This window comes from Pseudophryne corroboree, chromosome 2 (genome assembly GCF_028390025.1).
Source record: "Pseudophryne corroboree isolate aPseCor3 chromosome 2, aPseCor3.hap2, whole genome shotgun sequence".
NCBI lineage: Eukaryota > Metazoa > Chordata > Amphibia > Anura > Myobatrachidae > Pseudophryne > Pseudophryne corroboree.
Genome location: NC_086445.1, coordinates 463,274,655 through 463,286,847, shown reverse-complemented (window position 1 = coordinate 463,286,847; position 12,193 = coordinate 463,274,655). Strand labels below are relative to the sequence as shown.

The window sequence follows — 12,193 nt, the reverse complement described above, 5'->3', positions numbered from 1 at the left end:
AACTTATCCGTTGACTCTGCCTGAGACGCATTCTATGGAGGAATACATTAAAGAGAACCTAGCAAAGGGGTTCATTCGACCTTCTTCTTCTCCAGCCGGCGCAGGCTTCTTTTTTGTAAAAAAGAAAGATGGTGGTCTGCGGCCGTGCATCGACTACAGAGGTTTGAACGACATTACCATCAAGAACCGCTATCCTTTACCCCTGATTACTGAGCTCTTTGACAGAGTTAGCGGAGCTACCATCTTTACAAAGCTGGACTTGAGAGGTGCATACAATCTCATCCGGATCCGTGAGGGTGACGAGTGGAAGACCGCATTTAACACCCGTAACGGACATTATGAGTACCTCGTCATGCCCTTCGGATTGAGCAATGCTCCAGCTGTCTTCCAGCATTTCGTCAATGAGATTTTCAGAGACATTCTATACCGTCATGTCGTGGTCTATCTAGATGATATCCTCATTTTTGCCAACAATTTAGAGGAACATCGTTTTTGGGTAAAGGAGGTTCTGTCCCGTCTCCGTGTCAATCATCTCTATTGCAAATTAGAGAAATGCGTCTTTGAAGTCAAGTCCATTCCGTTTCTAGGGTACATTGTGTCCGGTTCCGGACTAGAGATGGATCCTGAGAAACTACAAGCAATCCAGAATTGGCCGGTACCCTTAACCCTCAAAGGGGTCCAGAGGTTCTTAGGGTTCGCCAATTATTACCGAAAGTTTATACGAGACTTTTCCACCATTGTGGCGCCTATTACTGCTTTCACCAAGAAGGGTGCTAACCCGTCCAAGTGGTCTGAAGAAGCCATGCAAGCTTTTCATCTTTTAAAACAGAGGTTCATCTCTGCGCCTGTCCTGAAACAGCCTGACATCGACTCTCCTTTCATCTTAGAGGTGGATGCCTCCTCCGTTGGAGTAGGAGCGGTGTTATCTCAGAGGGGTAAAGATGGCCATTTACATCCTTGCAGTTTCTTCTCACGGAAGTTCTCCCCAGCGGAGCGCAACTATGCCATTGGCGACCAGGAGTTGCTAGCCATCAAGCTCGCTCTAGAGGAGTGGAGATATCTGTTGGAGGGAGCTTCTCATTCAATCACCATCCTTACAGACCACAAGAACCTTCTATATCTGAAAGGCGCACAATGTCTCAACCCTCGTCAGGCCAGATGGGCACTTTTCTTTTCCAGGTTCGACTTTAAACTCCAGTTCTGTCCGGGCTCTCAGAATCGCAAGGCCGATGCCCTTTCCCGCTCATGGGAGCAAGAAAATGAGTCAGAGTCTTCAGACAAGCATCCTATTATAAATCCGTTGGCATTCTCCACGGTAGGGATGGACTCTACGCCCCCATCAGGGAAAAGTTTTGTGAAGCCGACACTAAGGAAGAAGCTCATGCGTTGGGCCCATGCTTCCCGCTTTGCCGGACATACAGGTATCCAAAAAACCCTGGAGTTTATCTCTAGGTCCTATTGGTGGCCAACTCTGAAAAAGGACGTTTTGGAGTTTATTGCATCTTGCCCAAAGTGTGCTCAACATAAAGTATCCCGCCAGTCGCCTGCGGGGAAACTGGTTCCACTATCTGTTCCCCGTCGACCATGGACCCACTTGTCGATGGATTTTATTACAGATTTGCCCATGTGCAACAAGTTTAATACCATCTGGGTGGTAGTTGACCGGTTCACCAAGATGGCACACTTCATTCCTCTTACCGGTCTTCCGTCAGCTTCCAAGTTGGCTCAAGTATTCATACAAGAGATCTTTCGACTCCACGGTCTTCCAGAAGAAATTATCTCAGATCGAGGAGTTCAATTCACAGCCAAATTCTGGCGAAGTTTATGTCAAGTCCTCCAAGTCAAGCTAAAGTTTTCCACGGCTTACCATCCTCAGACCAATGGTCAAACTGAGAGGGTGAATCAGGACTTGGAGTCCTTCCTCCTCATCTATGTGTCCTCCTCTCAAGATGACTGGGTTCAATTACTTCCCTGGGCCGAGTTCTGTCATAACAACCAGTATCATTCTTCATCTTCTTCAACACCATTCTTCACCAACTTTGGATTCCACCCTAAAGTCCCTGAGTTCCAACCGCTTCCAGCAACTTCTGTTCCCGCAGTGGATATCACCTTGCATCAGTTTGCCAATATCTGGAAGAGCGTACGATCAGCTCTGCTCAAGGCATCGTTCAGGTACAAGAAGTTTGCGGATAAGAAGCGTCGAGCAGTTCCTGCTCTCAAGGTGGGTGATCGGGTATGGTTATCCACGAAGAATTTGAGGTTAAGAGTTCCCAGTATGAAGTTTGCACCTCGCTACATCGGTCCTTTTAAAATTGATCAAGTCATCAATCCTGTTGCTTACAGACTCCAGTTGCCTCCCTTCTTAAAAATACCCAGGACATTCCATGTTTCCCTGTTGAAACCGCTAATCTTGAATCGGTTTCATTCCTCACTTCCTCCAACTCCGAAAGTCCAAACTCAACGAGGCGTTGAGTATGAAGTAGCCAAGATCCTGGACTCACGTCACCGTTACGGTCAACTTCAGTATCTTATTGACTGGAAGGGTTATGGCCCTGAGGAACGTTCATGGACCAATGCTTCTGATGTCCATGCTCCTGCCTTGATCCGGAGATTCCATTCCAAGTTTCCTCAAAAGCCAAAGAAGTGTCCTGGGGCCACTCCTAAAGGGGGGGGTGCTGTCACGATCCGGGTATCTGGACGCCATTTCTTACCTATCAGATGCCTCCTAAGGCTGGCTCAGCGCTCCAGGACCGGATCCCATCTGTTATCCTGATGTGCACATTCCCGCATCCTCTCCTGTCACTCTGAGACGCGGTCACCGCGGCGCCATGTTACATCTGGAATGGCGTCTCCCGCGGCCTCCGCCGCTGTCCCTGAGTTCCTGCATACAGAGTGTCAGAGTGGCGATTACGTCAGCCGCGGCCTCCGCTGTGCCCGCGTGGTTTAGATGTGCAATCATCAGTCTGGCGTCTCCTGTCTCCTGTGGCCGGCGCCGCCATTGCTGTTTCAATTCTCACATGGATTACAAACCAAACTTCCCTCCAAGTGTCTGCATGGGCGCAGCCATCTTGGATTTTGTCATCTGATCATTTCCACCAATCTGCTGTCTGTATTGTTAATCTGCATAATTGCCTAGCCAACCCCTTCCTTGCTGCAGGTATAAATATGCTGTGCCTGAGCAAGGAAGGCGTCAGTGCTTTGGTTGTCAAACCTAGTTCCAGTTTGTCTCTCTTCTGTGAATGTCTTCCAGGTTCCAGCTCCTGTCTCCAGACTTCTGCTATAGAGACCCGCACCAGCATTCCATCTGCGGTGTAGCCTGACTCTCCGATCCATTCTGGACTCACCTGTTTCCAGCTACAACATCACCTGCTTCCAGCTAAGCTTCCAGCAGTGTACAGCTTCTCTTAAAGGGCCGGTGTCCTTTCTGCAGTTTACCACTCTCCACCGGTATTATTATTTCTCCGCTCTCAAATTCTACATTTCATCTACATTGCATCGCTCTCAAGCTTTATTTATTATTTAACTGGTCCCAGCCAGTATCCACTCCGTGCCAACACCTGTCTGGTTCTAACCAGTACCCACAGCAGCATTTTATCTACAGCAGTCCAGCTTTCCCTGGAACATCAGCTGGTACGACCCTGGGCTTTCCTCATTGCTACAGTTGAGCCTGGTAAGGACTTTCCAACTTGCAGATAATAAGAACTGTCTCATACCACCAGAGCTCTGTGGCCCCTGCCACCCTGTAGTACCCAGGAACTGTATTATTATTTCTCTGCTGATTTTTATGTTACTTTTTACTGCTACTGTGATGCATGGAGTTTGTCATAAATAAATATCATTGACTTTTACTCAAGTTGTCGTGGTCACGCCTTCGGGCGGTTTCTCTTCATGTTACTTACATGTCCAGGGGTCTGATACAACCTCCCAGGTTCCGGTACATCTCAGCCCCTACAACTGAGGCTGCCTTCCGTCAGCTCAGGCCCTCAGTTGTGACACTGGTAAGGTCGATTTGAAAAATCGGCATGGGGGAATGTCTTGAAACTCCAGTTTGTACCCTTGGGACACTATTTGTATGACCCACGGGTCCAGGCCAGATTGAACCCAGAAGTGACTGAAGAGTTTCAGACGTGACCCCACCTGAGCGGACTCCCGCAAGGGAGCCCCGGCGTCATGCTGAAGACTTAGCAGAAGCAGAGGTTGATTTCTACTCCTGTGATCCAGGAGACACTGTGGACTTTTTTCCTTTTCCCCTTCCTTTACCCGCAAAGAAAGGGGAACCTTTACCCTTTTTGTATTTATTGGGCCGAAAGGACTGCATCTGAGAGTGATGTGTCTTTTTCGCCAGTGCAGGAGCATTAGCCAAGAATGTCGACTTACCCGCGGTAGCCACAGAAACTAAAGCATCCAGCCCATCTCCAAACAAGGCCTCACCTTTGTACGGGAGAGCCTCCATATTCCTTTTGGAATCTGCATCGGCATTCCATTGGCGAATCCACAACTCCCTCCGTGCTGAGATTGCCATGGTAGCGGCTCTTGATCCCAAGAGTCCAATATATTTCATGGCTTCTAGCATGTACGCAGCGGCGTCTTTGATATGACCTAACATTAGGAGTATCTCGTCTCTATCTATTGTGTCAATGTCTGATGACAAGTTTTCTCACAACTTTTCAATAGCACTACTCACCCACGCACAGGCAATGGTAGGCCTGAGTAGTGTCCCATTGGCCACATAAATAGATTTCAACTTAGTCTCTAACTTGTGGTCTGCTGGCTCCTTAAGTGAAGCCGTCTCAAGCGCAGGGAGAATCACCTTTTTTGTTAACCTTGACAGGGCACTGTCTAAAACAGGGGGTGACACCCACCTTTTCCTGTCCTCTGCAGGGAAAGGATAAGCTATCTGAATTATTTTGGGAACCTGAAATTTCTTAAAATCCAAACATTTGTATACCGAAAGAAGGCTGCGAGAGAGTAGGCCTCTAAATCTGGATACCCTAGGCCTCCTTTCTTTCTGGGTGTAATAAGTTTAGCCCTAGAAATTCTGGGACTTTTTTTTGCCAAATGAATTTGGAAAACAACGCGACTAGGCGTTTTATATCTGATTTTAACAAAGCAATTGGCAATAATTGCATACAATAAAATAATTTTGGAAAAAGAATAGAATGAATAAATGCCAGTCTTCCTAAAAGAGAGAGAGAGGCAGATCCTTCCATGAGTCAAGCTTCGTGGCTATTTTTGAAATTATGGATGAAAAATTAGCAGAATACAATTGTGATAAATTTTAACAAATTTGTATTCCCAGATATTTAAATTTAGAAGGAGCAACTGAGAGAGGTATATCCAAAGATTTCAAGAAGTCTGAGTTAGTGGAGCCTAGTAATAAAACCTCTGACTTAGATATATTCACTTTATATCCTGAAACTTTAATTAAATGTAATAAAGCCGGTATTGAGTGGGAAGGTTCAGATAAGAAAATAAGAGTGTCATCTGCAAATAGTCCAATTTTCAACTCTTCCGAACCGATCTTAATTACATGAATCAAAGGGGAGGCTCGAACAGCAACAGCTAGGGGTTCTATGGCTATCGCGAACAGAAGGGGAGACAGGGGACACCCCTGCCTAGTTCCTCTGCCTAAAGTATAAGAAGATGATAAAAGACCATTGCAAGCTATCTATGATTTAGGGGATGCATATAAAGTATGTAATATACTGATTAAATAAGAGGGAAAGCCAAACTTCTCTCAGGTTTTAAATAAATGGGGTCATAACACGAGATTGAACGCTTTTTCTGCGTCTAATGCTTCTAACAATATGAGAAGAAGATAGGGAGGGAGCATTAGAATTGACATGTTATATGGCTGCTAGGACTCTCCTCACGTTAACCACTGAATGCCTTCCTGTGATGAACCCAGATTGATCTATATGGATCAAACCAGGCAAAATAGGTTTTAATCTTTCAGCTAAAATGTTTGTAAATATCTTATAGTCATTATTAAGAGGGAAATTGGCCTATAGGAGCCCAGAAGGGTCGGATTTCGGCCTTCCTTAGGCAAAACTTTAATTATAGCAGCTGAGAAGTGAAGGGGAAGAGTCCCATGTTCTATTATAAAATTAAAACAAGCCGCCAGTGGTTTATCTATACTCGAGCTAAGCGAATTGATAGAATTCAGTAGAAAAACTGTCTGGGCCTGGAGCTTTTGCTAACTTTAACCTTTTAATAACTCCAGACACTTCTGCCGGTGTTATCAGAGCTATTAAAGAATTTACTAACGAATCTGGGAGTTGAGGCAGTGGAAGCAGGTCCCAGAAAGAAGAGGGAGGGGGAGTCCTAGCTTCAGAATCTAGGATAGTCTGTTGGAAATTCTCCTTCATAGACTCTATAGGGACAGAATAAAGCGACTCATAGAGTGATTTCATAACATCCGCTATCTGTGAATCCGAATCAGTTAAAGATCCAACTGATTTCAATAAGGGATGTACTACAGTCTTATGTTTAGAACCTTGCAATAGATTGGTAAAAAGCTGTCCGGTTTTATTACCAAATCTATTAAATTTTTAATTAACATTAAATAAAAACTTAGCACCACTCAACTGCAGAAGCTTATCAAAATGTGTCTGGGCAGTAAGATAATTATTTTTATTTTCAAGGGAAAGAGATTGTTTAATTAATTGAAAGGATGCGGAAAGTTTAGATTGTAGGTCCAAATAAGAGGTATTATGCTGTTTCATCCCCTGAGAGTGATATGTTATTAATTCACCCTATATTACTACATTAGCTGCTTGCCAAAATATGGACGGGTTAGACATTTCATAATCAGCATTATGTAAGAGGTAATCGTTCCACGCCTTAACAACTCTCTCTTTAAAGGAGGTAGATTTAACAAGATGAGAGGGGTATTTCCATAAAGACCTAGCACCATCAAACATCTTGAAATTGAGGACAACACAAACTAATCCATGATCCAATAGAACTGGGGGGTTCAATAACCACTGATGTGACATTAGAAAAAAGAGGATCTGCCACAAAAACATAGTTAATCCGGGACCATGTATTATGAGTCGTGGAAAGACATGTGAACTCTTCTTCTGTTAGATTTAGAGCTCTCCAGGAATCCACCAGATTGAGCGTTTTAGCAAAAAATGCAATGCTTAGTTTGGGAAGTTTAAGTGATGCCTTCGAAGGAGGAGAATGGTCTAAGAATGAGGCAATTCAATTAAAATCTCCACAAACTATTAAGGAGGCAGGATCATAGGAATGAAACTTGGTCAATAATTTAGTAAAGAAAGGTTTACTATACTGATTAGGAGCATAAACACTACATATATGATATGCAATAGCCTCCAAAATTATGCCAACAATTACATATTGGCCTTCTGGGTCAGCAAATACAGAAGAAATTTGAACATTCAGGGGCAGATTTATTAAGCTCGGAGAAGTGATAAAGTGGAAGGTGATAAAGGACCAGCCAGTCAGCTTCTAACTGTCTTTTTTCAAACACAGCCTGTAACTTGGTAGTTAGGATCTGATTGGCTGGTCCTTTATCACCTTCCACTTTATCACTTCACCGAGCTTAATAAATCTGCCCCTCAGTGACTTTTTTGCTAATATTGCTACTCCACACGATTTAGTATTGAAGGAGGCAGAGCCTAGTAATACCCAATTCAGCATTTGCCGTTTTTTAGCATCAGGAGCCAGTAAAGCAAATTATATCAACAGAAATCTTGTTTAAATATGTCAATAATCTCCTACGTTTAGCAGGTGCAGAGATACCTCGAATGTTGAGTGAACCTATTTTAAGAGACATTCATAAAGAACTAAAATAAAACAGAGAGAGGATCCCTGAATCGTGAAGTAGGAGGGGAAAAAGGGGGGGGGGGGGAGGGGTGAAACAAGAGTGAAAATAAACCACATAAACAAGAATAAACATATTGCAAAGTGAACAAATGTGAGCAGTTTTTAAACTGTTTCAGATAGAACTTCCAGTAATAACTAATTGTCTGCACCTCCAGGGTCACAGGCAAAGGACAAAACATTATAAAATAGTACTAAAGAAACAAGGATGGCCTAGCTCCATCCTCTCACTACCAGCATATAATTAGCATATAGAATAATCAAAGCTATCACCGCAAAATATGAAACGTAACAAAGGTGCACAGTTGAAAACGACCACATAGAACGATCAGTAGTTCCTGCAGCATTTAGAAATGAAACAGGCTTCTGTAATAGAACAAGAGGTCATAACTGAGAGAAAGTGGCATCATATTAAGAAGCATGGGTGTATTTCATTCAACTCGAGCATCAGCTATATCAAAGTTACGTTCCTCCGCAGCTTCTTCTTTTAGAAACACCTCCGCGTCAGCAGCCGTGCTAAAATCAGAAAAGCCAGAACCAGTAAATATTCTTAGTCGAGCTGGAAACATCATGAAAAATTTCCGGTTTGCTTTAACCAAGCTATAGATGGAGATTCCCTTATTTTACCTCCCCCGCCCACCTAGTCGCAGGCGCGCACTCCCGGTGCTTCCCATTATAAGCGTCTCTGTCTGGGCGTGCGCGCTCGCCCAGACAGAGATGCTCTCCATTAAAGTGAATGGGGCGCGTCTCCGTCCAGGTGCGTGTGCCCGCCCAGACGGAGACGCTCACAGCGTCTAGGTGGGCCCAGAACAAACTGGCGAAAAGGACCTCTGTAATTTAGAAAGTTCCACGGAAAAAATCTTGAAAAACACGGTAGTGAGTGACCCTCCCACATGATGGGGTTGTGTTTTTACGAGATGCTTTCCACATTGTTTGTTTGTGTAAGTCTTAAAGATAACCACTCTCGCTCGTTGTGGGGACTGTCTGGTAATCTCACCAAGCCTGTGCACCCTCTCAGTGATAAGATCTGTGCATTCAGCTTCAATATGGAGCAGTTTTTTTGGACCTGTAATTCTTAAATTATTTCGCATGGTTCTATTTTCAATATTGTCCAGCTTTTCAGATAGACGTTTATTATCAATTTTCAATGCATGAACAGATTTCTGTAGCACAGTAATATTATTCATGGCATCACTCACATGCCTCTCTGTCTCTGTTACCTGGCTAGTGAGGTGCTGCAGGCGGGAAGTTATATCAGACACTACCTTTTGCAATAAAGGAGTCATGGTAGTTTCGATAGCTGAAACCATTTCCTCATATGAGGAAGAAAAGGTACCTTTGCGGTCATGCACTCCTGCTGAATCTGAGGGGAGTCAGAAATGGCTTATTGTGTTTACCCCGGTGCTTCTCTTGGCGTGGCGGTTGTGCCAGAGAGGGAGTTGTCACAGCGGGAGACGCAGCCAAAAACTTTTCCATCCCTTCCTCTGTTCTACGCGGAGACCGGGAGCAGTGGGGGCGCGTGCAGATAGCTTAGCAGCAGCAGGAGCCGGAGTGAGAAGCGGAACTAACAGGAGAAGCTGCTCACTCCTCCATGCCGGAACCGGAAGTTCAAGTTGCATACCTTTTTAACATACACAGTAAGCTGTGGTAAATTGCCATCTGCAAGTGATGCTGTGATTTCCAGATTGTGGGGGCCATTCAGATTTGTTAGCAAACCAAACAACTTAAGAATTGGGGAAAACCAATGTTGCACTGCAGGTGGGGCAGTTGTAACATGTGCAGAGAGATTTAGATTTGGGTGGGTTATATTACTTCTGTGCAGGATAAATACTGTCTGCTTAATTTCTACACTGCAATTTAGATGTCAGTTTGAACACACCCCATCCAAATCTAAATTTCTCTGCACATGATACATCTGCCCCACCTGCAATGCAACATGGTTTTGTCCAATTGCTAACTTTGTTTGGTTTGCTAACAAACCTGAATAAGGCCCAGTATGCGGTACAGCCAAATATATTTCTGTGACACAATTTAGTTAGCTAATTATTTGTAATTTGTAATTGCTGGGGCATATTTATCAGACTTAGCAAAACTTTTGCCTTCCAGTAATCTTGTTCCATTATAAATCAGTATATTATTGTTTTTCTTTATAAAGAAATATGTGGCACCCCAGGATATTTGGCCCCTGAAATTCTTCAGTGCTCTATGGATGAGTACCACCCAGGATATGGTAAAGAAGTGGACATGTAAGTCAGTGTTAATTCATTGCTATCTGCGTTGTAGAGATGTGTTCTCTTACATCTTGGGGTAAATTTACTAAGATGGGAGTTCTATTTAAGATGGGATGTTGCCCATAGCAACCAATCAGATTCCAGGTATTATCTTCTAGAAGGTGCTAGATAAATGAGAAGTAGAATCTGATTGGTTGCTATGGGCAACATCCCATCTTAAACAGAACTCCCATCTTAGTAAATTTACCCGCTTGTCTCAATACGCCACATAGCAAGAGATGCCTGGGGGTATATTTACTAAAAATCCGAGTTTGTCCAACTTGTGTTTTTTTTCTAAGTGGCAACATGGGAATTTACTAAGCACAAATCTCGGCAGTGTTTGGGCTATTCGTAATGGTTTTGACGGCAAAGTTCACGAATGAATAGACCATCGATCAAACGCGGCTGTTTGTTCATACAACACGGGAATTTACTATTTATTCGTATTTGGGTGTTAGTCTCTGAATGCTCAATTGCGGGTGTATTTTTTTGCGATTCGTTAAAAAAAGCAGCAAAAAAATATTCCTGCTTTTTCCAGGCGAGTTTGGATAATCATGCACAGATCAGTGAGATCTGTGCATGGTTATATATGGGAAAGGGTTTGTTTAGTGTAAAAATGTTTAAATTTTTTTTGCGTGGGGTCCCCCCTCCTAAGCATAACCAGCCACGGGCTCTTTGAGCCGGTCCTGGTTGTAAAAATACAGGGGAAAAACTGACAGGGGATCCCTCATATTTAAACAACCAGCACCGGGCTCTGCGCCTGGTCCTGGTGCCAAAAATACGGGGGACAAAAAACGTAGTATTTTTTACACCAGCACCGGGCTCCACTAGTCAGAGAGATAATGCCACAGCCGGGGGACACTTTTATATTTGTCCCTGCGGCCCTTGCATTACATCCCCAACTAGTCACCCCTGGCCGGGGTACCCTGGAGGAGTGGGGACCCCTTAAATCAAGGGGTCCCCCCCCTCCAGCCACCCAAGGACCAGGGGTGAAGCCCGAGGCTGTCCCCCCCATCCGTGGGCGGTGGATGGGAGGCTGATAGTCTTTTGTGTAAAAATAGAATATTGTTTTTTGTAGCAGAACTACAAGTCCCAGCAAGCCTCCCCCGCAAGCTGGTACTTGGAGAACCACAAGTACCAGCATGCGGGGGGAAATGGGCCCGCTGGTACCTGTAGTTTTACTACAAAAAAATACCCAAATAAAAACAAAACACACACACACCTTGAAAGTACAATTTTATTAAACATACATGCACACTTACATACATACATACTTTATGTTGACACAAAGCACTCGGTCCTCTTGTCCAGTAGAATCCCGGGGTACCTGTAAATAAAATTATACTTACAAAAAATCCGGGGTAGATCGGTCCTCTTCTTATAAGTTATAATCCACGGACTTGTAAAAAAAACAACAAAAAAAAACCCAATCCACGCACTGAAAGGGGTCCCATGTTTACACATGGAACCCCTTTCCCCATCATTCGGGACCCCCCCGTGACTCCTGTCAAAGAGGGTCCCTTCAGCCAATCAGGGAGCACCACGTCATGGCACTCTCCTGATTGTCTGTGCACTCCTGAACTGTCAGTCAGGCTGCGCACTGTAGATACAATCTGGCGCAGAGGCGCTCCATTGTATCCAATGGTGGGCACTTTGCAGTCTGCGGTAGACCACGAGGTTAAGTGGGGCCAACCACAAGAGTGACCCCACTTAACCTCGCGGTCTACCGCAGACCGCAAAGTTCCCACCATTGGATACAATGGAGCGCCTCTGCGCTACATTGTATCTACAGTGCGCAGCCTGACTGACAGTTCAGGAGCGCACAGCCAATCAGGAGAGTGCCATGACGTGGTGCTCCCTGATTGGCTGAAGGGACCCTCTTTGACAGGAGTCACGGGGGGTCCTGCCAGACGGGGAAAGGGTTCCATGTGTAAACATGGGACCCCTTTCAGTGCGTGGATCGGGTTTTTCGTTTTTTTTTTTACAAGTCCGTGGAGTATAACTTATAAGAAGAGGACCGATCTACCCCGGATTTTTTGTAAGTATAATTTTATTTACAGGTACTCCGGGATTCT

General features: G+C 44.5%; 1 protein-coding gene across 3 annotated transcripts in view; it reads left to right on the top strand.

Moving 5' to 3' along the window:
* Positions 1–12,193, top strand: part of PHKG1 (phosphorylase kinase catalytic subunit gamma 1) — a 138,949-nt gene that overhangs the window by 98,685 nt on the left and 28,071 nt on the right. For all 3 annotated transcript variants that reach the window (XM_063953772.1, XM_063953773.1, XM_063953774.1), the window contains exon 7: positions 10,004–10,094. In XM_063953772.1, coding sequence (XP_063809842.1) covers positions 10,004–10,094 — 91 coding nt within the window. The remainder of the gene's footprint in view (positions 1–10,003; positions 10,095–12,193) is intronic.